At 40.8% G+C, this 26867-nt stretch overlaps 1 protein-coding gene across 5 annotated transcripts in view; it reads right to left on the bottom strand.

Moving 5' to 3' along the window:
- The window catches only part of STARD13 (StAR related lipid transfer domain containing 13), a 492634-nt gene that overhangs the window by 154898 nt on the left and 310869 nt on the right, over positions 1–26867 (bottom strand). The window contains exon 1 of one of the 5 annotated variants that reach the window (XM_019971412.2): positions 13233–13678. The exons of 3 other annotated variants lie outside the window; for them this stretch is intronic. In XM_019971412.2, the coding sequence (XP_019826971.2) occupies positions 13233–13401 (169 nt within the window). In that variant the 5' untranslated portion in view covers positions 13402–13678. Of the gene's footprint in view, positions 1–13232; positions 13679–26867 lie in introns of those variants that run through there. One more of the 5 variants, XM_019971414.2, reaches the window with a different exon arrangement.

Genomic DNA, 26867 nt, shown 5'->3' with positions numbered 1-26867 from the left:
AGTTGGGGCTTGCTTTGTACGGCTCTTGTGTTTGGGCCCAGATTCAGGTCCAGAGATCCCTAACAGGTGCCCTGACATCACTTAGCCATGTCAGAACTGAGGATGACAACTTCTGTTTGAACTGATTTCACACTGATTTTTTTCCCTTGATAATATCGCTGAATAGCAGGAGCTGGTATATTATTCCCATTTGATAGATGAAGAAACTGAGCCACTGACAGATTAAATAAAAGTATCCATGGTCATCAGGTCACGACAAAGTTGTCCTAGAACCCAGCCTCCTGCCTTCCAGTTCCCCAAGCTTGCCCTACAGTCCAGGTTTCTCTTTTCACTGGAAACATCTCTATTCTACTTAAGACTCATGGTAGTCCTTTGCTCTCAAGATTCATTTTCGCTGTAAAGTTTTACAGCTGTACATAATTTGTGTGTCTGGTTGTTTTACCCATGATCTAGACTGCTTGTATTGAAGAAGCAGTGCGATCTATACTATGGGTTATTTCTTTAAAAACCAATTATCTGAGAAAACTTCAAATCACATGCAATCAACTACCAAAAAATTAACCTTTTCTCCTTAGAAACTCCCTTCCCTGAGCACTCGCACAAGCACAGTCAGTTCATCAATCTCTTTACGTAAATAGCAGTCATGCAACAAGGGAGGAGGTCTGTTTATTATTTTTGATCCTGTTTTTGCTTCTGGCAAAATTTCACAAACAGCAGAAGTTGGCAGAACATTGATATTTTCTTCTGACTGGCTACTGTTCTCCAGATACAAGTGCAGAGCACAACCGCGACTATTCTGGTCTGCAGGCCTCAGCCATGACTGAGGTCAAAATTGCAAAATCTGGAGGGAAAAAAAATCTCCATCCAGGGCTTCTGTTTGGAAATGGAGACCCTGGTTTAACATAGGCTTTCCTTCCAGTATAGAACTGATGAGTTAGAGGTCTAGAGTCCAGAGAATACCACAGGTCTGACCTATTTCCCACCTGGATTCCCACCTGCAAAGGCCCACGGTTAAGATCACGTGAGCCACTGAGCTCAGGGGGTCCTAAGAGTCCTGGGGAAACCTGCGGGCCTACAGCATCCACCCTTAGCACTTTCTAGGAAGAAGGGCGGCATTTTGCAGGATGGGAAGTAGGGAAAGGAGGTTGGGGGTTGAGGAATCTGTTCTTTCCCTCTATTATGCTTGCTCCTACCTAATCTTGCTAGATTCCTTGCCAAAGGCCAAATGCTGCTGCCCCAACGTTTATTTTGGACAAAGGGTCCATGATGAAGAGCAGCCAGCCCTCAACAGGGTGGCGGGAGGGCAGTTAGTATGCAGGATGATCATGAGAAATTGCTGCTGGTTTTGGAAGTAAAGTCCTCCAACAACTTGAGGGGCTGGTTGAGTCCGGAGCTGGGGGTGGGGGTGGGGGTGCGGGTGGTGGTGCAGGGAACAGACAAGGTCCAAAGTGATGATAAAAACAAAACACACTGCTTGGATCCAGGCAGACTCACTTACATAATTATAAGGGTGCTGGGGTTTTCCGTAGTGAATGACGTGGGCTTCAGAATCACACAGACTTGAGTTAAAAGCCCAGCTCTGCCACCTACTTACTGGGAAACTCTGGGAAAGTTACCTGACTCTCTGAATCTTTGTTTACTCATTTGAAAAATGAAGGCCTGTAAGTGTAAGGCCTTGAGTATTAGGCCTTCCTAGTAAATTTAACTCTCGTGTCTTCATGAAAATGAAATAAAATAGTAATATATGTGCTGAAAACAGTCTTGGGTACCTAATAGGGAACCCTCAATAAAAGTAGCTATAAGTATACTGTTAGTGTTTTAAAATTTTTGTAAACATTTCAAGAGCTAAAATTTGAGCCATAAAAGTTTTAAAATGTCATACCATCAATCCCAGACCCAAATATTTGATCTAAATGCATAGAAACATTAGTAAACTGTGTTGCCTCTCCATGACAAACCCCGACTTACACTTTTCTTTTCACTTGGGTGACCCAGTGGAAAAGTTCTGCTCAGCCCAGGAGGCATGGCTCGCCTGTACCTCGGGACACAGCTGCGTAGACTCCAACAGTCAGAAGGCAGCATGACTGACAGTTAATGAGCTGAAAAGAACCTGTCTCCATTCCACAGCATTCCTGCTTTATGGAACAAAACAGAATAGAAGCTGCAGTGTCCACAGCCAGTTCCCCCAAGTAACCAACGATGGGACACAGAGACAAGAGAGAGAGGAGAAACCTTGTGTGAAACAGAAATAGAATGGCTCCAAGAAACAGAATTAATTGTAGAGCTGGAGGTAAGGAAGTAATTTTACTCTACGTGGAAGAGGGAAAGGAAAAAGTTGGACTCTGAAACCATCTCTACCCTACCAGTTAGTTAATGTTTTACAACCATATTGCTCACTGCCAAGTTTCCTCATTAGATCAAGTGAGTCTATATTTATCGATAGAGTCCACTCAAGGAAATGTGCTTTGCCGTACAGCAACACCAAGTGAAAATTAATCTGCTTCCAAAGGAACAACTTGGGAAAAGGAGACTGGAAACATTTCAAAGTAGGAAAGTTGCATATGCATTTGTCAGGTCTCTGAACATGGCTTCCTGATTTGAGATGATTAGGACTATCTTACACACTTATTCAAAAAGACAATGCACATGTGACCGCTCCACAATCTCATGCATTCTACCAGTGAACACATTACAATTATAATAGCTTTTCAGGGTTTCCAGGATGCCGTATGTAGACATCAAATATTTAATCTTACAAAACAAGGCTTCTACAAAGTTCAAGATTAACATTTTAGTTATGATATAAAAGACTGGACTAACTAATATTTCTATTCCGTTAGTTTGGGGGTACCAAAATGGAGGAGGACCTAAGACTACATGTAATCCATAAACAAATGAAGCAAAAGAATCCATGTTGACTTAGTCCATTCAACTCTTAAGGACAAATTTCAACAAAAGTTAATGATCACATTCATATGCAGTCTTTCACCATGGAGGAATTCAACAATTATGAAGAACAGCCCTCAGTGAAAAAGAATGAAAGCTTTAGATGAAATGGGCAATGAAGGCCTCTTAAATAACTTGTTTGAATTAGTTTGAGAAACAGAGTGCTTAATTTTCAAATTGCCAACTGGTCATTAGAAAGTTTATTTACATTTTACAGCATTTCTTTTCTATGAATTCCTCTGTGCAAAGACCACTGTAATACTGAAAAGTTTCTACAAAATTAAGAAAAATCTCAGTTAACTCGCAAGTGGTAGAGAAACCGCCTGCCAATGCAGGAGACATAAGAGACGCAGGTTCAGTCCCTGGGTCAGGAAGATCCCCTGGCAGAAGGGCATGGCAGTCCACTCCAGTATTCTTGCCTGGAGAATCCCATGGACAGAGAAGCCGGGCAGGCTACAGTCTATAGGGTCGCAAAGAGTTGGACATGACTGAAGCAACTTAGCAAGCACAGAGTTAATAGTTTAGAAAAATCACATGATGACAGGGGAACTCATATATTACAGATAAAACCATCAGCTATGTAGAGATAACCATCTACAGACTGGCCAGTGAGGCTTGTCTAGAACCTTGCTCCCACCCCTCCCCACGCCCACCCTGACGACCTCCCTGGCCTTCACTCCAGTCTAGCAAAAGCACAGCCCCCCTTCCCCAGCACTGCTGCTCTCTCTCCTCTTCACAGTTTACCACCAAGTCGTTCCCAGAGCCAGGAACATTTCCTGCCTCTTTTATTGGCGGAAGGTGGGGATCAACAGACTTTGCTATTTATCTTTATGAGTTGAAACTCGGCCTAAACCCACCACTTCAGGTCAGTTCAGGGCAACTGAGAGAGTAACTGCTGTGCCCAGGAAACCACAACTGGAAATGACAATGTTTTTCATTATGGCTTAAGATAAAAAACAAAATAATAACATCAACCCCTCTGCCCCCCTCAACACATACATCTTTTGTTTCAGATTTTGCGGTGGACACTTTCTGAGGACACAAAAACTGGGGCAGTAGGTATGCCTGCCTTAGCAAACTTGGTATACAGGACATAATTTATTCATTTGCTTATAGAGTACCTTGAAGGGCCAAATGTACATGGATGTTTCTTACTATATTTTCTTATATTGAGCCCTAGTCTTTATATAAGAATGGTTGGAATGTGATTGTCATTGGAATTGTGAATCTTTCTTATTTCTTATAGTGATTTTAAATATTATAGATAATTTGGGGGTAGGCAGTGGCAACCCACTCCAGTACTCTTGCCTGGAAAATCCCATGGGCAGAGGGGCCTGGTGGGCTGCAGTCCATGGGGTCGCACAGAGTCGGACATAACTGAGTGACTTCACTTTCACTTTTCACTTTCATGCATCGGAGAAGGCAGTGGTAACCCACTCCAGTATTCTTGCCTGGAGAATCCCAGGGACGGGGGAGCCTGGTGGGCTGCCGTCTATGGGGTCGCACAGAGTCGGACACGACTGAAGTGACTTGGCAGCAGCAGCAAACTTTCAGAGGAAAATGATTTTTTTTTTTTTTTTTTTTTTTTTGAGGAAAATGATTTTATGACTACTGTATTTTTCTTTCCAGTGTGCCCTCTGGTGAATACAAATGTGTATGAAATGCCACTGTTCACTTATAGAGATGGAATACTAATCAAAGGTTCTTGGCATCCATACGCATGATTTTCAAAATTACCAGGAAGAGGAGAGTAGGAATGCAAGGAGAGAATGCCTTCTTTAGCTCAAGATACTGACATGTAGATTAGTTATTTGGTGACTGCCAGTTCCTTTACAATCTCCACTCTCTCCTCTACATGTTTTATCAGAATGTTAGAGACGTGGCAATGCAAAACACTGGTATTTTAGTCAGCTCTGCCTCTGTCAGACCTCTACAATTGTTAGGATTCCTATGGTTTGTGAGGGAAGTCATTTGAGAGCCTAGCCGGACATTTTGGATGTATTTCTATTGATTTCTTTTTTCTAACAGCATTAGCATGTTCTCTAATTTTAAGTCATTTTCTAACCATTCCATTTAAATTCCTTTTGACCCTAAGCTTCTCCCCAAAAAGAGAATTCATGTCTTTTCAAATAATAGTGTAAACATTTTCACAATAATCTGTGTCTACCCTGCCCTACACTACACCATTCTACAGTGATTGCCATGACCCTGTATGACTTTATGGCATAGGGATTTGGGCGACATGATATGGTCTAATTCTTCATGCCTTCTGTTGCAGCCTCTTGATATTCTGTGGATTTCTCTCAAAAAGCATCAGTCATAATGCAGATGTTAATTCGTTATCTCTTTGCCAGCAGGAGGAAAAAAAAAAAAACCTTAAGAATATCTGTAGTCTTCACGGAAAACTTGGTAAGTTGCTTATACAACTGTACCAAACAGATTTTACTATTAAAATGACCTATATCAGGTCACTTTATTCTGTCGTTCTGAGAGGGACATTATGTAACCAAGGATACAACTGGACCCTGAGTTAGAAATTGACTCTGAGCCACCAGGGAGAATTTGTGACCCCTAAAGAGTTTCCTGTTTCTTTCCTGTGGGGCAGTGACTCCACTTCCCAGCAGTAATGGAATATTCTGAATTAGCTGCTATAATGTCGGACTCTTTTGGAACTCAACTAGAACTTCGGCTTTATTGTAGGTTAGACAGATCCAGAGCTAAAAAGCAATCATTTCTCTCTTCTGGCCCAGTAGAATGTATTTTGTAGGGTTACTTGAAGATTATTTGTACTATGATTATAATGGTTAACTCTGCCCATATACCTGCCCCTTCAGTTTTCTGCTGGGCAAATGTGCAGAGGCCACCTAAGCAGGTTAGGATCTTCCTTTTTATTTTCATGAAAGATATCATCCTGCATTTACCCAGCTGATTTTTAAAGTATATGGAGTTGGTCTTATTTGAAAACAGAATACTTGCAATGTTACTCTGTAAGATATAATCTCAAATTATTAATTCATGCAAGAAATATGTTCAAAGAAAATGATCTGAATGAACCATCCGGCCCTGCACTTTCCTAAACCAGACTTTCTAAAATGTGTTCCTTGGGGAACGTGGGTTTCACATGTGTCACTTCCTGGTATCCAGTAAAAAAATGGTTTAATGATGAAATATGTGAGTTTAAACAAGGTTAAATTACTTTCTGCAGGGTTTCTCTGAGCCTTTCATAAATATGAATTTCCAAGAAAGGAAAGGTGATGTAGTTTTTCTCAAAATTACTTAACCACAAAAACTTCTTCCTCTTGACTATCCATCTGTCTAAGTATCCATCCATCCATCTATGTAACTAGAGTTCTCAGACACAGTGAAATTGTCTCCAGTTTCCATGCTATTTCTAGGTCAAGCCAGGGAATCAGAGGATTACATACTGAACCCCCTTGTTGTGAGCCGCCCACTCCATCCTCAAATAGTTTTACTGAATTAAAATTTATTGTTATGCCCCTACTTTCACTGTGGGATGCTGTAAGGGGTTTGCTACTGAATCCATTATAAGAATGTTAAAAAGCACAATGGGATATTTTTATGAGAAACTGCTCCTGTATATCAAGGGTCAGGGAAAGCTGTGCTGCTATGTTTTCACCTTACAGACATGGCAAATCTTCCCTGATCATGTGTTCCTCTTTTCTTAGATTAGGAAGGCTCAAGCTAAGCCTGCAGCATGCTTTTAGTAGTTATTCAGGGCCTTACATTATAAATTTTTATATAATATCTCTGTCTATCTCTTTTTATCTTATTAATTGACCTACTTAAAACTCAACATTCAAAAAACGAAAATCATGGCATCTGGTCCCATCACTTCATGGCAAATAGATGGGGAAACAATGAAAACAGTGACAGACTTAATTTTGGGGGCTCTAAAATCACTGCAGATGACGACTGCAGCCATGAAATTAATAGACGCTTACTCCTTGGAAGAAAAGCTATGACCAACCTAGATAGCATATTAAAAAGCAGAGACATTATTCTGACAACAAAGGTCCACCTAGTCAAAGTTATGATTTTTCCAGTAGTCATGTATGGATGTGAGAGCTGGACCATAAAGAAAGCTGAGTGCTGAGGAATTGATGCTTTTGAACTGTGATGTTGGAGAAGACTCTTGAGAGTCCCTTGGACAGCAAGGAGATCCAACCAGTCCATCCTAAAGGCAATCAGTCCTGAATATTCATTGGAAGGAGTGATGCTGAAGCTGAAACTTCAATACTTTGGCCACCTGATGTGAAGAACTGACTCATTGGAAAAGATCCTGATGCTGGGAACAACTGAAGGCAGAAGAAGGGGATGACAGAGGATGAGATGGTTGGATGGCATCACCAACTCGATGGACATGAGCTTGAGCAAGCTCCTGGAGTTGGTGATGGACAGGGAAGCCTGGCGTGCTGCAGTCCATGGAGTTGCAAAGAGTAGGACACGACTGAACGACTGGACTGAACTGAACTGAATCAACCTACATTTTTCCTTTTTACCAGATTCATCTTTTTTAAAGCTGAGTTGCATCTTCTCTGAACTACCTCAAATCCTTTAATGAGGTAGAATGTAAATTAATACATAATGTCTTTACCCACACCAAAATCATATTCAGATTGCCCCTGAGGAGACAAAAGATGATTTTCACATGATCCTCATTTCATTCAAAGATCTGGTGTGTAATGCATGATTATCTTCTTGTGTCTTCTTCCCTAGTCTTAGCACCTCATTCTCACAGCTAATGAGATGCAGGGACAGAGCACATGATCATCTGTTCCACTAAATTTCCACCAATGTATTTTCCTCTATATGGGCTCAGTGGTAAAGAATCCTGCCTGCCAATGGTTCAGTCCCTGAGTTGTTAAGATTTCCTGGAGGAAAAAATGGCGACCCACTCCAGTATTCTTGCCTGGAGAATCCAATGGACTGAGAAGCCTGGTTGGCTATAGTCCATGGGGTCGCAAAGAGTCAGACACAACTGAGTAAGCATGCTTTTTCCCTTATATATGAAGTTTACTAAAACCCACTTGTTTTCTATCTAAGTAAGTCTGGGCTGTCAATTGCTCAGACCACTCCTGGTGATTTTCTTTCTTTTTTGCCCCCCTAACTTGGGCTTCTAATTAGCCACAATTAGCTTGCTGGGGAAATGGGGAACCTTGTTTTTATAAGAGTTAACCAGTGTCCCAAATTTACTAAGAATTAAAGCACTGATTATAGGATGGGGACGGGGGAGAAATGAGGAAAAAATGAATCAATGAATTTCTGTTCACTTCAACTAATGTCACAAAATCTGCATCTGGGAAGGGTGTTTATAAGCTCAGAACTAATAAGCTCAGTGGAGTGCAGCTATGAAAGTCACAATTTGGTTAAAGTTAAACTCTCAAGTTTTATATGTGTACAAGCATATTGCTCTTTGATAATTTCCTTCTAGTACTTATTTCTTGACTGCTCACAGTTTTACTATGTGATGATTTTTAAAGTGTTATTCAAAGTTAATTGACTTAATTCACTAAACAGATTTTCCTGTAACTTCTGGTTGAATAGTGTCCTTTCTGTACAGGCCCTTCAGTCCACCAGCACAGAACAGAAAGAGGCTCTGATTTCATGAAATGTGAATTTCTGACAGTATTTTTTTTTAAAGAACTTTTGACCAGCACTCTCGCATGACTGACACATTCTCACTCCGTTTTCTGTGTTCCATCTGTCTTTCTGTGGGTGTATTCATCCTCTATTTCTGAAAGTAGTTGACTAAGAGAATGCTAAGCACAGAGAAAGGGCAATTCCAAAAAAAAAAAGAAAGAAAGCCAGAGAATTATTTAATTTTGGCTGATGCTGCTCAGTTGGTGGAGGTCTCTTACACCAGGGATGAGCAATGCCACCACTTAGGTTGGGCAAATCCCCAAGATATCATTTGATGGGCAAAATTCCAGCATATCATTTGACTTGATAGAGGCATGAGAGCGAATACATCACTAATGCCCAGTTCTATTCCTGTGAACATAAAAATGGCAGTTTATTCTACTCCAGTTGAGTTCAGGTGCTAGCTCTAAAAATAGTCTCAGATAAAAAGTCAATAAAAGTGCAAGTCCAATTTTCACTAATTCTCCTATTAGTGAAATTTCTACATTCTACATTTTCTATCAAGAAAAGAGTTTTTGTGTGTGTGTGTGTGTGTGTGTGTGTGTGAGCATGGGAGGTATACAATTCTCTGATCCCTACAATCCTTGTAAGAGGCCAGGTATTACAATAACTCTATGGTACAGTCCAGGACTCCTGAGAAAGAAAGGTTTTACAAGTTTCTTTATAATTATAACTAACCTTTACAGTTAAAGCTTATACGGACATTTAAATAGTCCACAAGACTGGACATCCTAATGTTCCTAGTAAATTGATAATGAGAGAATTAAACAGGTAACAAAGAAGCATGCCCGGGTAGATGTTGAATGACACAATAAGGAAAGTGTAAATAAGCATTATCTTTCTCTTAAGGAATAACCTGTGATCACAAAATACTAGAATTTTAGAGATGAAGGGAACTTCACGTTTATTTAATTCAAACTCTTTCATTTTATGGAAGAAGAAAAGAATGGCCCAGAGAAGTTGTTACTTTCCCCAGATCACACAATTAATTAGCATCAGAAGTAGAATTAAAATCTGATTTCCATTTCACTATTTCCTTGACAAGGTGTAGAAAAATTAGACGTCATTGATTTGTTCCACATTAGATTGCTGCTCTGTTTCCCTTTTGGCTTTTGTCACTCTGGATTTAAATTTCCCAGCTTTATGCACTCTAGTTCAAGGAGTTACTGACTCAACCACAGAAAGATCCTGAGAACCAGAATCACAGTCGGACCATCTCATTTCCTTGTCAAGAAATGAAGGCCCAGTGAAAGTCTGAAACTTGCCAAAGTAAAAGAATAAGAGAGTGTCTAAACAGAGCCTGCATCCCTGTCTCCTCTTTTTTCTAGAGTTCAGTGGACTTTATTGCAATCAGGTCCATTTCATGCTATTTAAGGCATTAACATATTTTTTTACGTTTAATAGCATGATGAATTCTTTCAGAAAGCAAGTAATCACACTTATATATCTGCCTCAGTTTGAATTTTCCTAGTAAGGTGTGTGTGTACAGACTTAAGCATGTGCAGATGTAGCAAATAAATTGTAACCATCTAATGACACAAAATCCCCACTCTCCCCTTCCATGGCCTAACACGCTCTTCCTCTACTTCCTTCGCATCCTCCCTCTTGTCCACTCCAAGTGCCTGCCTGTGAGGGAAAAAGGACCATTATTATTTCCATCCTCTCTCCCTATAACAATTTCCCCATTGATTCAGCAAGATTGTGGGGTAAGGATTATGAGCAATATGACTTACGTGATAAGTTTTTACTCTGCGAAACAACACTCTATTTTAAACATTGCTTCTCTTTTTAATTGGACTTAAGACTCCAGAACTAAAGAGACAGCTAGAGAAACGGTGCATGTATATTTTAGAGCATACCCTTTAGATGAGCAAGTTTAGATTCATCCTGGGTTTTAGCAACTCATTCTGATCCTATGCATCATCAAAGATTCCTTTATTTCCCTTCTTTGTTTTTCCCTCCCATGAGTGGATCTACTGTTGAATCATGTCCATGCCATTCAATGATTATCTCATTGTAATGAGGTCAGAGAGGAGCAACTTACTCCTGTTTGCACTGTTCCCAACAGCCATGAAAGACTATGTCTTTATGCCCCCAAACTGTATTAATACAATGCCCAATCTTTCTTGAAATGTCTATAGCAGAGCAATGAAAACCATTTTCGTGAAGTGGCTGTCATTTCAAGATACCAATAAGTGAGCTACAAAAACTAATGATGCTATTAATTTAATATGCACTTGATAAGCTTTAACTGAATGACTGTAGGCCATTAGTAAAATAACCAGACATCATGTACTGTTGGGTACTAACTGCTCAAGGAAGGTAAAACATATAGCACTTTGTTCCACCAGAGAAATAAGACCTGACTGGAAGTCTCATGATGATTCTATGATATGGTTCAGTGCTATATCCTGAGTAGAAAAGATTGAAATATACAATTCAGAAATCAACCACAGGTTCGGTAGTTTAACCCTCACTATAAAAACTAAAAAATGGTTTAGAGTATGATTGAGCATGGTCTCTACAAATACATTCAAATACCAGTTCTTACTATGTATAACTTTGGAGAAATTATTTAAACTCTGTGTACTTCTGTTTTCTCACCTTTAAAATGGGTATAATAATAGTACTCACCTACAGGGATTTACTTTTTGAGGATAAAATGAATTGAAATACATAATATAAAACTTTCAGAGCAGAACATGATACATTATAAATGTTCAGTCAATATTCTCTACTATTACAGTAAATCAATGTATTCATACAGTAAACCCAGTAAAATCGTATTGCTTCTGCTTTCTCAAAGTCTTATGATACAATTGCACATTGTATTATTAACTCACCACCTAACTCATTATTAACAAATAACAAGCTCCTAATCATTGGACTGTTGGAATTCTTTCATGCTTTACCTATGATCCTAACTGTCACTTAATTTTTAGGCATTCATTAGCTTCAAATATTCCATTGCCCAATATAAAAAAAAAGTAAGAATGCTCAAATTTTCTAATTAGACAAAATGAAACACTGACACAGAATACACTTTCAATGATCATACATGTGTTCATGACGTCTCAAGTCCTTACTGGAAAAATAATCTTCATTCCAGAAAGAACATCAATAATTTTTAATGAAATAAATCACTATAACTTCATTTAAGGAGATTTACAAAGATATTTCAAATTATTTGTATGCAATGTTTCTAACATAATACACTTTATGAGCATGCTGAGGAACATTTACAGAGCACAGACTATATAAGCCATCAAACTGTCACCAAACATTTATTGAGCCCCTATGTCCATAATGATGATGATGTCTGGTAAGGCACTATTGTTAGAAATCTCTAAAACTAAAATGGAGCTGGCTTTTATTCTAAGCCTAGTGTATTTTTAAATCAAGCCACAGGGAAATGATTACTTTTGTTTCTATTCAACCAAGACCTGCACACAGAGTTTATGGAATGACATAATATCCTTCCTGAAATCAGACCGGTATGTAGGACCAGTATCCTTCACACATAACCAGTTCCTGAACCTTTAAAAACAAATCCTAATTTCCAAGGAAACAATCTCATCAAATGCTGCTCACTAGAATACATATTGTTCCTTTTGGAAACATTACAATAAGATTTTCATGATTACGAACCCCAGCTTCCCCTCTAAAATTCAATATAATCTTAAACTCATTTAAGTGGAAGTTGTATTTTTGTAATGGCTCTAGAAAAACCTGGTCAATTTATGTATCACCAATATAATAATTTAGCTATTTAGTTAGTCTACGAGGGGCTGGTTATAAAACTTCATAAACATATTGTATGTGTTTAGGTATGTGTGTATGTCTTTTAAATGGGCAACTGAAGTTTCTTAGGAATGCTCATCTTTCTACTCTACACAAACCTATCCTAAGATAAACAGCACATTTTAAACTATTTCTGGAGCATGAAGAGTTTTTGTGATTTTTTCCCCCTTGAGAATAAAAAGGGACACCTAGCAGCTTGTAATCAGTATCCTCTCCTGTCTGCCTTACAAAGCTGGTGGTTCTGTCACAAGATTTGTTTTGAGGTTAGCAGACACTTTTATCTTTTACCAGAAGAACAATATCAACAGATCAGTGGCAACTGCTGACATAAACGTACAAATAGGCAGAGAATGTGATTTTGGTTGTCAGCCCAAGGGCCTTAAGAATAGAATTTTAACTTTCTCCCTTCACTAACAGTGTTCTAAAGAATCTTGGCAGGGTGGAAGTTAGTTCTTCCCCCTCTCCTAATTAAATAAACAAGTGTCCAAGTTTTAAACGTGACAGAGTGTGAGGAACCTGCTGAAAAGTTCCTAAAACCCGTACTGAGGAAACCTGTCTCGTACATTAAGTCTTGGAGATTGATGGTTCACTGTCCCATCCTGAAGTTTTCTGTGGACTTTACCGTTGAGTTATGTGGCAGCTAAGTGCTGTCACTGTTTGCCTAAAACGGCAGCCTGGAAGTTATTTCTGAAAGGTATGCGCGCCGTGGCATAGAAATCCATATATTGTAAAGTGAAAACAGTCATTTTTAAAAACGGGGTTAGCATGAAAGAGAGCCCACAGAAATCAGAATTAGCAACAGCCTTCCGCTACCAGCGACTCACCTTGTTGAATTTTAGTCACTAGCTGATGGCGTGCTAGAATCCGGCTCATCCTGTAAGGAGAGCGTCTCGTAGTCTGATCAAATCGCAAATACATCTCCTGGCCCTCAGGTGTCATGGCATTTAGATAGTAGCAACCTGAAGCTGGGGTCCGGGGTCCCTGACTCAACATCCCGACAGACTTTCTTCTGCCCCCTCAGTCTGCCCTTGTGGCGGTTTCCGTCTGCCTCCAGCCTCAGTCACTGAGCGAGGCACCCAGCCCTGCAGAGCTCAACCGACCCAGCGATTTTTAAAAAAAAAACAAAAAAGGAGTGCCAGGAGCTACAACTCAGAATTCCAGCCCTCGGTTCTCACGTGACCTCGCAGACCCAATCGCAGGGAGGCAGGAGACGGGACGGGGCGCGCCCGGCCGCGAGCCCCGGGAGAGGCAGGTCCCGCAGATCTGATCGCGGCGCAGTGCGGGAACCCCACACGAGCACTGCCCTGCCCTGCCTGGCCCTGTCCTGCCTCCGAGTTGACGAAGCCCGGAGAAGCGGCACTCACTGAGAGTTCAAAGGAAAAGAGAGAGGGAGGAGAATACGGCAGTAGAAGAAAAACAATGCCTGGGCACGGGAAAAATCATTCTGGTGGTGAAGGTTAGGGAAAGCACGCTCGCCTTCTCCCGGGCAGCTGCAGCCCAACCGGGTAGGAGATGGGTGTGACAAACGACGTACGCGAAAAGCCGCTTCACATAAGCATAAAGCTCTGAGTATAAATTACCACCCTTCATTACAAAGAAATAAATAAAGCTTTTCCAGTGAAGAGTAAACTTGAGGTGCTTTAACGCCTGAGTAAACGCACTCCAGGCCCCTGACCCTTGGCATGGGAGGTTGAGAGCTCTTACGGAGGAGACTGGCAGAGGTCAGCGTCTTTGTTGAATATCTACCCCTTTAAATTTTCCACTTCCCCAATTTTATAACCACCCAGAGGCAAAATATTGATATTTTGAAAGTACCTCTCACACTTAAGACACTGCCAGGAATCACTGTAAAAATGCAGATTCATGCAAAGCTGCTGTCACCAAGCTGCTTGGGATCAATAGAGAAGTTATGCAGAAGTGCTAATACAGGCTTACAGGAAAGGGGCCTCAAAAAGACACAAGAGCAATGTTAGAGGAAGCAATATTATTTTTGACTGAGGTGATGAGAGCAGGCCACACAGAGAAAGAGACCTTTGGGTGGGATTTGAAAAAAAAAGAAAAGGGTGGGCTTCTGACAGGCAGAGGCTGAGGAGGATCTGTGCCCACATGTGTGGAGATCTGGAACCAGAGTGTGTGTTTAAGGAAACTGCCAGTAATTCCACTTGGCCGTATCCAAGTATACATATGGGAATAATTAGCGTTTTCCCTCTATTTTTTCTCTCTAATATTGTTTGATGTGAAGAGGAAAAAAAAAAAATCCATAGAAAACATGTTATCAAATTCTGAGCCTGGGGCTGAAGGAATAAAGTTCTTTGAAAAAGAGGCATATGGCCAAGTTGTTCTTATAGTTGGCTGACTCAAACTTAACTATAGCCTGGCCTGGGATTTCGAATCCTAATAATGAAAAACTCTCAATTGAAAGTTCAACAGGGCTTAAATTAGGGCCTCAATTCTTGCTGTGTGTGTCAAACCTAACATCTTTCCCTGTGGAACCTTTTGCAATTTTGGGAAGCAGCTCATTTCGCATAAATATCTTACTAGATAAAAGTGAAAGTCACTCAGTTTTGTCTGACTCTTTGTCACCCCATGGACTGTAGCCTGCCAGGCTCCTCTGTCCATGGAATTCTCCAGGCAAGAATACTGGAGTGGGTAGCTGTTCCCTGCTCCAGGGGATCTTCCCAACCTAGGGATCGGATTGAACTCAGGTCTCCCACATTTCAGGTGGATTCTTTACCGTCTGAGACACCAGGGAAGCCCTATTAGGTAAATGAACACCTTAATAAAGATCCCTAGGACCTTCACTGGAATATATTCTCTCTCATGGCAATTGTGAACCTCTTCCGATAATCATGCAAAGAGGAGGTAAGGGTCAGGTTTTCAAGTCAGCATTGATACAGGAAAGAAAAGGAAGCTCTCATGGGTCATGGTGTTCTTTTTCCATTGTTATTTAGGATTTGATCAGAGTTTTTCTATTCCAGGGGATCTTTTGAGGACAGTGAAAGGGATCTAATATCTAGTGCCGCTTATGCAGGAAGCCTGGGCATGCATGGCAGAAAGGCTTAGCACTCCACTGCAATATTAGATACTCTGGAGGTCCACTCCCCCAGCTCAGATCCAGCACTGGCTTCTGTCTGATGGAGATAAAGATGTCAGCCACCTTGTGTACACCTTTTGGTTTGATAGTCTAGTGCTGAGAACGTCCCTGCTGTAAATACCCACCAGTTATTACTTTTCAATGGGAGAGTATAGAAGAGTAGAGAGAGCAAGAAGAAAGGACTTTGAATATGTTCTGGAAAACTAAGCAAAGGGAAGGAAACACAGGAAATGATATATACTTGCTTTTGAGCTGTGGATAACACTTAAAAAAAGACTGACCATTCCCAGTACCAACCTTGTAGTTTAATACTGATGTGGCTGCATTTTAAAAATAAATAGGAGTGATTCTTACTAAAACACTGCAGTGTATCCTGGCCAGGTTACCATTTGAAAAAATCACAATGCTTCCTTTGCACAATAATGAACACATGAATACTAAAAGTCCTGAGGTGTTGATATATGTAGACAGATACAAAATGTGAAACATAGTATTTCATAGGAGATGGCAATGAAGAACAAGAATTGAATGCAAATTAGAGGAAAAAAGGAATCTGAATTCCCTGATTAAAAGAAAGCCAACTTAGAAGACAGCCCAATTTCTCTAAAAATCAGTCTTGAGTTTTAATAAAGGGATCTATGAAGGATCATGTATAACATCTTTGTTTTCCCTGTGTCACACCCAACTTATTTTTTTATGGTTAAAGTGTGTGAATGCTCAGTTGCTCAGTCGTTTCTGACTCATTGTGATCATATGGACTGTGGCCCACCAGGCTCCTCTGTCCATGGGATTTTCCCAGCAAGAATACTGGAGTGGGTTGCCATTTTCTCCTCCAGGGGATCTTCCAAACCGAGACTCAACTTCTGTCTCCTGCATCTCTTGCGTTGTCAGGCAGATTCTTTACTGCTGCACCGCCTGGGAAGCCCATTGGTTAGAGTAGTATCTATAAATCTATACAACTGCTTACCATGGTTTTGCCATTTTGTGTGTTCAGAATACCATATTTAAGGCAGGTAAGTAACATTATTTTCTCATTAGTATCATTAATGTCTTATTTTATGCTAATGTATTGCTATGAATCCTAAGCTCTTTCAATGAATTCTTTTATCATTTGGCCCCAGTGTTAAAAGAATCACCACTGGGTGGGCAGTTCTGCTTGTTGTAAATGTAAAATCAAGAAACTGTTGATAATTTTTCCCTGGGCTGAAATGCCCTCCATGCATCTCGTGGACAGAGGTCTTCCTCTTCACTGGTGAGTGAGTGGGTGAGGACCAAACGAATCAGAGAGGGAGAAGGTGCTGAAAACCCAAGATGCTGGATTTCCTCCTTTCCAATTCCTTCAAAAGTGAGGAAAATGGATGGTACTAGTTTTCAGTTTTCACCTACTTTTCCTCTTTCCTAATTTGGTCATTAAGAACAATCTTCACTCAGACTATTCAGGAATGGGATAAACAGATCAATATTGGGAACCAACAAGAACAGTGAACAGGGGAATGGAAACGGGAGAGTGGCTAACAAAGCTAAGCACCCACTGGTGCTAAACCTTATGCCATTTACATGTCACATCTTTAATTAATCTCCATGGAAACTCTCTGTGCTACCCTATTGATATGATTTTCTGGAAAAGGAAATTAAGACCCCCAGAGGTGAACAAATGTCCCCGGTGATACAGCGACCGAGTGTAGAGCTTCTGTGTATCTCCAAGCTGATGACATTTTAACTCTTTCCGCTATTACACACGAGGGACAGGAAAGGGAAAACTGTGGCACTAAAAGGGTGCTAGGGAAATTGGATAAGGAGAAAATTTTAGGAAGAATATACTGAAAATCATCTTAATCCTATTTAATTGTATGTGATGGAAATATGGGTATATGGTAACTAAATTCTTGCAGTGGTTGAGATCAAGGTGCCGTTAGAGTAATATACACAGCCCAGAGCCTTTAATTAGACCAGTGAGAACTATGGGCTGCTTCTGGAGTAACTTCAGCCTGAGAGCTGGAGACCCGCCCATTCCTTCCCCAATCCTACAGTGAAGAGGCAGCCTGATGGCCTCTCTGTTTAACAGCTCCTCTTCTGAAGGGTAGGCTGTTTGCCCTCTGCTTTCTACTTGTCCTCAAGACTAACTCTGCATATTGGCTGGCCTCTTCATTGGCATTTCTTCCTAAGGCAAACACTCCAAATACAGCCAAAACTCTGAAATTTGACTTCTAAACAAAACTTTTGGTATTTAAAAATTTTTAATCTTTTGATAGATGATCCCAGATTAGCGCTGAACAGAAATTTTGTGTACACGTGGCAGAAAGTGAGGAGCGCTTTTACAGAAGCCAGCAATGTCTCATTGTGCTTTCATCTGTCTGCTGCTCCTTCTGTTCCTTCACGCACATTCCAGCCTGTTCAAAGGGCGCCAAGGCAGTTCTGCCAAGTAGGAAAATGTTTGAGATACAAGTGGTTGGTGGAAAGAAAGCAGAACCAATCTGGAGGGTTGCTTTTGAAACTACTTGAATCCAAAGGTTGTAGTTTCATGTCAAATCTTCCTGTGGGCACTCAGGCTCATTTCAAGAATTTCTACCAGTTGATTTGTGATGTATGTGCCCCATTTTTTGTCAATAAACTTTTTCAATATGCATACACCACATGCCTGATAACCAATGCAGGCAAGCCAGGGATATTAACATTCACAGCCACGACCAGGACCATGCACAAAAGGTGTCATTCTCTTCTGATTCAGTTTTTCCACCTCTAGGCCATGTCTCCCACTTGAAGTCCAGATCTTATTGCAAAAACTTCTGGGTGGTAATGGATTTCCTTTTTTTTTTTTTTGTCTCAGCCCTCGTTGCTCTCTTTAGTTAACTTCATCTCTGTAGGCCTTTCAGAGCACATTCTCTGCCCTCATTCTATCCCCTGGGAATCCAGCCATCAGATCTAGTTCATATGGCCAGCGATTTGGCCTGACTTGTCCTGGGCTCACTGCCTACACCCATCCATTTCAGCCAAACCAAAATTCTTTCACTTTTATAAGTTGTTTCAAAGATCTGGAACTGTGTGCTTTCCTACTCTTTCACCCTGTCAAAACCTACTGCCTTCAGAAACAGTTTCATGACTAATGCAAAAACTTTAGTATTAACAGTCATGTTAATACCTGTAAATATTGGTTATGTGACACATTAATTAGATTAGATTGTTACATGCTAATATGGAGTCCATTTGTTCATTTCAACTATTATACACATAATGTTTTTATATCTTGGATTTGGAAAAGGTATTAAAAATCTTCCAATCCAACCACCCAATTATTACACAAGTCACGGTCAGATCAATGAATGAATGCTCTACCCAACAAATATGAAGTACATTACCTCACTGAGGACTACAAGCTGTTTAAGAAAGTTTTTGCTTATAATTTCAATCCATTGGTTCTAATTCTGTCATTTGGAATTAGGACAAATCTATTCCTTCTTCCATGTGCCTGTTCTTCAGATATTTTTAGAAAACCAACCTCTTATAAGACTTTCCTTTCATAGGTTAAACATTTTCCATCAAACCACACAACTTCTAACTATTTAGCAAGCTGACTGCTGTCTTTTGGATCTGCTCCAGTCTGTCAGTATCCCTTTAAAAATACTGTTCTTACCCTAAACTTAAGCTCTAGACATGGCCAAGCAGAATAGTATATGGTACAGGGTGTGGATACCTCCTGCTCTCAGGGGGTTGTACTCTTGTTGATCTAGTCTGAGATAATGAGAGTTTTTATTTTTTTAATCTATATTTACTCAATCATTTATTTAGATAGCTGGATGGCATTGCTGACTCGATGGACGTGAGTCTCAGTGAACTCCAGGAGTTGGTGATGGACAGGGAGGCCTGGCGTGCTGCGATTCATGGGGTGGCAAAGAGTCGGACACGACTGAGTGACTGATCTGATCTGATTAATGTTAATTAATTAATTAATGCCTGCACAGCACTGCAGTAAGTATGAAAGATACAATGGTGAATGCGATGTATTTGTCCTTGTCTCAAGGGACAGTCTGGCAGGGAAGACAGAAAAAAAAACTCACTATTACACAAATGTTAAGTGCTATGTGGGAGGCTGTCTCTATCACCTCAGACTATGTTAGAGTCAATATAAGTGGTGTTTCTGTGTTTTCATAAGATCTGTTGTTAAATGAGTGCTCTCTATCCTGTAATTAACAAATGACCTTTCAGACTTAAGAGCAGGTTTTTAAGCTTATTAGAATTACTGTTGTAATGTTGTTTAGTCAATAAGTCATATTCGACTCTTTGCAACATCATGGACTGTAGATGGCCAGGCTCCTCTGTCTGTCGAATTTTCCAGGCAAGAATACTGGAGTGGGCTGCCATCTCCTCCTGCAGGGGAATCTTCCTGACCCTAGAATCAAACCGTCATCTCCTGCGTCCCTGACATTGGCAGCCGGATTCTTTACCAATAGCGTCACCTGTGAAGCCCCAAGGAATTGAGATATTTTTAATTCCTGATTTTCTCTTCCAACAGTTTTCAGTTCAGTTCAGTTCAGTCGCTCAGTCGTCTCCAACACTTTGCAAACCCATGGACTGCAGCACACCAGGCCTCCCTGTCCCTCACCAACTCCCAGAGTTTACTCAAACTCACTGACTTGTCCATCAAGTCAGTGATGCCGTCCAGACATCTCATCCTATGTCATCCCCTTCTTTTCCCACCTTCAATCTTTCCCAGCATCAGGGTCTTTTCACATGAGTCAGTTCTTCGCATCAGGTGGCCAAAGTATTGAAGTTTCAGCTTCAACATTAGTTCTTCCAATGAACATTCAGGACCGATTTCCTTTAGGATAGACTGGTTGGATCTCCTTGCAGCCCAAGGGATTCTCAAGAGCCTTCATCAACACCACAGTTCAAAAGCATCAATTCTTCAGCACTTAGCTTTCTTTATAGTCCAACTCTCACATCCATACATGACTATTGGAAAAACCATAGCTTTGACTAGATGGATCTTTGTTGGCAAAGTAATGTCTCTGCTTTTTAATATGCTGTCTAGGTTGGTCATAACTTTTCTTCCAAGGAGTAAGTGTCTTTTAATTTCATGGTTGCAGTCACTATCCGCAGTGATTTTGGAACCAAACAAAATAAAGTCTGTCACTGTTTCCACATCTGTTTGCCATAAAGTGATGGGACCAGATGCCATGATCTTAGTTTTCTGAATGTTGAGCTTTAAGCCAACTTTTTCACTCTCCTCTTTCACTTTCATCAAGAGGCTCTTAAGTTTTTCTTCACCTACTGCCATAAGAGTGGTGTCATCTGTATATCTGAGGTTGATATTTCTCCCTGCAATCTTGATTCCAGCTTGTGCTTCATCCAGCCCAGCATTTCTCATGATGTACTCTGCAAATAAGTCAAATAAGCAGGGGGACAATATACAGCCTTGACGTACTCCTTTTCCTATTTGGAACCAGTCTGTTGTTCCACGTCTGGTTCTAACTGTTGCTTCCTGACCTGCATACAGATTTCTCAAGAGGCAAGTCAGGTGGTCTGGTATTCCCAACTCTTTAAGAATTTTCCACCAGACAGCCAAAGGCTTTGGCATAGTCAATAAAGCAGAAATAGATGTTTTTCTGGAACTCTCTTGCTTTTTTGATAATCCAACAGATGTTCGAAATTTGCTCTCTGGTTCCTCTGCCTTTTCTAAATCCAGCTTGAACATCTAGAAGTTCACAGTTCATGTACTGTTAAAGACTGGCTTGGGGAATTTTGAGCATTACTTTACTAGCGTGTGAGATGAGTGCAATTGTGCAGTAGTTTGAGCATTCTTTGGTATTGCCTTTCTTTGGGATTGGAATGAAAACTGACTTTTCCAGTCCTGTGGCCAGTGCTGAGTTTTCCAAATTTGCTGGCATATTTCGTGCAGCACTTTCACAGCATCATCTTTTAGGATTTGAAATAGCTCAACTGGAATTCCATCACCTCCACTAGCTTTGTTCGTAGTGATGCTTCCTAAGGCCCATTTGACTTTGTGTTCCAGGGTATCTGGCTCTAGGTGAGTGATCACACCAGCGTGATTATCTGGGTCATGAAGATCTTTTTGTATAGTTCTTCTGTGTATTCTTGCCATGTCATCTTAATATCTTCTGCTTCTGTCAGGTCCATACCATTTCTGTCCTTTATCGAGCCCATCTTTGCATGAAATGTTCCCTTGGTATCTCTAATTTTCTTGAAGAGATCTCTAGTCTTTCCCATTCTATTGTTTTCCTCTATTATTTTCACTGATCACTGAGGAAGGCTTTCTTATCTCTCCTTCCTATTCTTTGGAACTCTGAATTCAGATGCTTATATCTTTCCTTTTCTCCTTTGCTTTTCGCTTCTCTTCTTTTCACAGCCGTTTGTAAGGCCTCCTCAGACAGCCATTTTGCTTTTTTGCATTTCTTTTTCTTGGGGATGTTCTTGATCCCTGCTTCCTGTACAATGTCATGAACCTCCATCCATAGTTCATCAGGCACTCTGTTTATCAGATCTAGTCCGTTGAATCTATTTCTCACTTCCACTGTGTAATCATAAGGAATTTTATTTAGGTCATACTTGAATGGTCTAGTGGTTTTCCCTACTTTGTTCAATTTAAGTCTGAACTTGGCAATAAGGAGTTCATGATCTGAGCCACAGTCAGCTCCCGGTCTTGTTTTTGCTGACTGTATATAGCTTCTCCATCTTTTGCTGCAAAGAATATAATCAATCTGATTTTGGTACTGACCATCTGGTGATGTCCATGTATAGAGTCTTCTCTTGTATTGTTGGAAGAGGGTGTTTGCTATGACCAGTGTGTTCTCTTGGCAAAACTCTATTAGCCTTTGCCCTGCTTCATTCTGTACTCCAAGGCCAAATTTGCATGTTACTCCAGGTGTTTCTTGACTTCCTACTTTTGCATTCCAGTCCCCTATAATGAAAAGGACATCTTTTTTGGGTGTTCGTTTTAAAAGGTCTTGTAGGTCTTCATAGAACCGTTCAACTTCAGCTTCTTCAGCATTACTGGTTGGAGTATAGACTTGGATTACTATGATATTGAATGGTTTAATCTAGCAGTTTAATCCTGCCTGTTCTTTAAGGTAGCTAGTGAAAATACCTACATTCTAAAAGTATAAAATAAACAGTTAAGTGTGCTTGGAAAAAGGTAAAGAACAGGTGGAAACATTAAGAAAGCCAAGTTTACAGACACACACATCATACAACCCTGTATATTTGCAGGAAGTGGCTAAAAATGTGGCTTAAGACTCCTAACAGACAAGACAAAAAGGAAATGAGTCAATTATGAGATTTAATATATTCACAATATCAAAACAGGGCAGTTATTCAAGATAAACAGAGATTACCAGGTATTGAGAAACTCTAACCACCCCACCAGGGAAAATTTTCCTGGGTTCTCACAAAGAATCGGCATCCTCAATGATGCTGGATATGGGCCATGGTTTCTTAACTGACACTTCAATGGCAATAATAGTGTGATAACAAAGCACTATTTAGGGAAATTAGTTCTAGGATGGTCCCCATAGAAAACATGATTTTAGTATGCTAGCCTGTGATCTTTAAGGTATGTGTTGAATTGTATCACTTCCCTGCTTAAAGTACTCCAAGTTTTCTATTCTATCTGGAAAAAATTCTGGACTTCTTACTTGGCACATGAGATCCTATGCAATCTATTCCCAGCTAACCACTTCCACCTCATCACAATCTCCTCACTCGCCGTCTCTAGACTTGGCTGCCTTAGAGTCTTCTTTCTACATGTGCCACTCCTCAGCCTGGAATGTTCTTCATGGAGTCCTTCCTATTGCTGGCTCCTTTTCAGCTTGTAAGCATCAGTTTAAATGATGTAATCTCAGACACGCCATCCTGTTCACTTTTGCTAAGCGGAAGCAGCACCTCATTTGTTAGCTCTATGATGGTGGCAGTTGAGTTGCTAAGTCGTGTCCGACTCTTGCAATCCTACAGACTGTAGCCCACCAATCTCCTCTTTCCATGGAATTCTCTAGGCAAGAATACTGGAGCAGGTTGCCAGTTCCTTCTCCAAGGGATCTTCCTGCCCCAGGAATCAAACCTGGGTCTCCTGCATTGCAGGCAGATTCTTTACCAAACTGAGCTACAAGGAAAGCACTAGTGCTTTCTAAGTTTGTATTCACCTAGTTATTTGCTCGTTCACCTATGCGTTACTTCTTCTTCTCGGTAGATTGTTGTGTCTGGACCATGTTTCTTTCACACACATTCTATGTACCCCACCACAAGGCCTGGCACATAGGAGAAAATCAGTAGCAATTGGTTGAATAAATGATTGAGTAAGAAACTGAATAAATGATGATTAAACTTTGCCAAAGATAAAATTTAGAATGTCTAGAGGAGTAAATGTATATTTTTTAGGCAATCATTTTAGATATTATTGTTGTTACAACAACTTGGATTGGATAAGAATTGGACAGCAGATAATTCAAGGTTATTTCCCCCCTTCCCCCAAAAGAACCTGAAATACGCATATTTTGCTTTGTTAGTTAAAGGAAGGAGGAGGCAATGGCAACCCACTCCAGTACTCTTGCCTGGAAAATCCCATGGACGGAGGAGCCTGGTAGGCTCAGTCCATGGGGTCGCACGGAATCTGACACGACTGAAGAGACTTAGCAGCAGCAGCAATTAGGGGCAAAAGTATATGCTTTGAGCACCAAAGAGAGGACAATTTAAGGCCCCTTGTGCAAACCAGGGAGCCTGGAGGAAATGAGAAATCCTTTCTCCACAGAGAGAGGCTGTGAAGATCGCTCAGTCGTGTCCAACTCTTTGCAACCCCATGGACTGTAGCCTACCAGGCTCCTCTGTCCATGGGATTTTCCAGGCAATAGTACTGAAGTGGATTGCCATTTCCTTCTCCAGGGAACTTCCCGACACAGGGATCGAACCCCGGTCTCCCACATTGTAGACAGACGCTTAACCATCTGAGCCACCAGGGAAGTCCACAGAGAGAGGCTGAAGGGCATTAAAAAATAAAAAGTATCTTCATTAGCTTTGAATCAACCTCAAATTTTGTAAGCATGCCTCCTGTGTCTTCAGTTAAAAAGTTTAACACCATTGGCCCAAGTGTTCTTCGGGGACCCATTCTGCATCTGGGTTATCAACCACCTCTATTTCTTCATGCTCATAAACATCTTAAATAATTTTTTCAAAAATTATCGTGGAGATTTTAATTAATTTGTTGTCTGATATTTCTAGAACATATATATTTTTGCCTTGATTGAAAATAAGTGTAATTGCTAATTTGGGGTATTTTTCTTTTCTTTTTAAAAAAATTGCTTATATTATTAAAATGGATCATTCAGTCCCTTAGCGGAATTTGTCTGTTATTAGAGACCTATCCTCATCTGTATCTGATTTGATTTTCTAATCTCCTTTTCTTATCTCGAACAAGAGTGGATATATTTCCTTTGTGTTGACTCAAATTAGAATCTGAATATGAAAGGGAAGGTTGCTCATTAAAGAAATCCTGTGATGAATCCTTTGGTACATTTTGTGTTGATGTTCCACAGTATCTGTTTTTTAAATGTCTGAGCCTGCCCACAGAGAGGCCTGTCATTATTAAGATGGTATGCTGGAACCAGAAGGTTCATGACTGAGATTACTTTGCCAACAAAGGTCCATCTAGTCAAGGCTATGGTTTTTCCAGTGGTCATGTATGGATGCGAGAGTTGGACTGTGAAGAAAGCTGAGCGCAGAAGAATTGATGCTTTTGAACTGTGGTGTTGGAGAAGACTCTTGTGAGTCCCTTGGACTGCAAGGAGATCCAACCAATCCCTCCTAAAGGAGACCAGTCCTGGGTGTTCATTGGAAGGACTGATGCTGAGACTGAAACTCCAGTACTTTGGCCACCTCATGCGAAGAGTTGACTCATTGGAAAAGACCCCTGATGCTGGGAGGGATTAGAGGCAGGAGGACAAGGGGATGACAGAGGATGAGATGGCTGAATGGCATCACCAACTCCATGCACATGAGTTTGAGTGAACTCCAGGAGTTGGTGATGGACAGGGAGACCTGGCGTGCTGAGATTCATGGGGTCCCAAAGAATCAGACATGACTGAGCGACTGAACTGAACTGAACTGAATCAATATACAGGTTGCACTGAATTCACGGGACACAACTGAGCGACTGAACTGAACTGAACTGAACCAATCAATGAGAAGAATGTCCATGAGCTGATCATGCACCCTGCAACCTTCATGCCTAATGTTGTCTTTAAAACTGTTTCCAGAAATCTGAACACAAAGGAGTCTAGGTCTTTTGAGCATGAGCTGTCCTGGATCCAGTCCCCATTTTTACATACAATTGCTTTCCATCTGGTATCATTCAACAGTTGGATACTAAAGTAAAGTTCGGAAATAACTACAGCCCACAAACTTAGGGCCATTTGAAAAGACCCTGATGGTGGGAAGGAGTGAAGGTGGGAGGAGAAGGGGATGACGGAGGATGAGATGGTTGGATGGCATCACCGACTCGATGGACATGAGTTTGAGTAAGCTCCGGGAGTTGGTGATGGACAGGGAGGCCTGGTGTGCTGCAGTCCATGGGGTGGCAAAGAGTCTGAGTGACTGAACTAAACTGAACAAACTGAGGGGGATTAATAATGCAATTGCACTACTTATATATTTAAACCACATATGACTTCTTGGATAAATTCAGCTCAGTACACTAAGAATATGATAGAATGTTTTCCCTCTTTATTCCTAATGTAAGACCTTTAATCTATACTTTAAAGAATGGAAAGTGGTGCCAGGAGGAGCAATGACATTAGAATACATCCCATAAAGAGAGAAGCACTAGGAATTTGAGAAGGTAGCAACATAGCTCTCTCAGTCAGTCAGTTCAGTTGCTCAGTCATGTCCGACTCTTTGCGACCCCATGGACTACAGCACGCCAGGCCTCCCTGTCCATCACCAACTCCCAGAGTTTACTCAAATTCATGTCCATTGAGTCGGTGATACCATCCAACCATCTCATCCTCTGTTGTCCCCTTCTCCTCCTGCCTTCAATCTTTCCCAGCATCAGGGTCTTTTCAAATGAGTCAGCTCTTTGCATCAGGTGGCCAAAGTATTGGAGATTCAGCTTCAACATTAATCCTTCCAATGAATATTCAGGACTGATTTTCTTTAGGATGGACTGGTTGGATCTCCTTGCAGTCCAAGGGACTCTCAAGAGTCTTCTCCAACACCACAGTTCAAAAGCATCAATTCTTCGGCACTCAGCTTTCTTTATAGTCCAACTCTCACATCCATAAATGGCCACTGGAAAAACCATAGCCTTGACTAGATGGACATTTGCTGGCAAAGTAATGTCTCTGCTTTTTAATAAGCTGTCTAG

This window comes from Bos indicus, chromosome 12, assembly GCF_029378745.1.
Source record: "Bos indicus isolate NIAB-ARS_2022 breed Sahiwal x Tharparkar chromosome 12, NIAB-ARS_B.indTharparkar_mat_pri_1.0, whole genome shotgun sequence".
Lineage (NCBI taxonomy): Eukaryota > Metazoa > Chordata > Mammalia > Artiodactyla > Bovidae > Bos > Bos indicus.
Note: the sequence above shows the minus strand (reverse complement) of the source record. Positions and strands in the feature narration are given on the sequence as shown.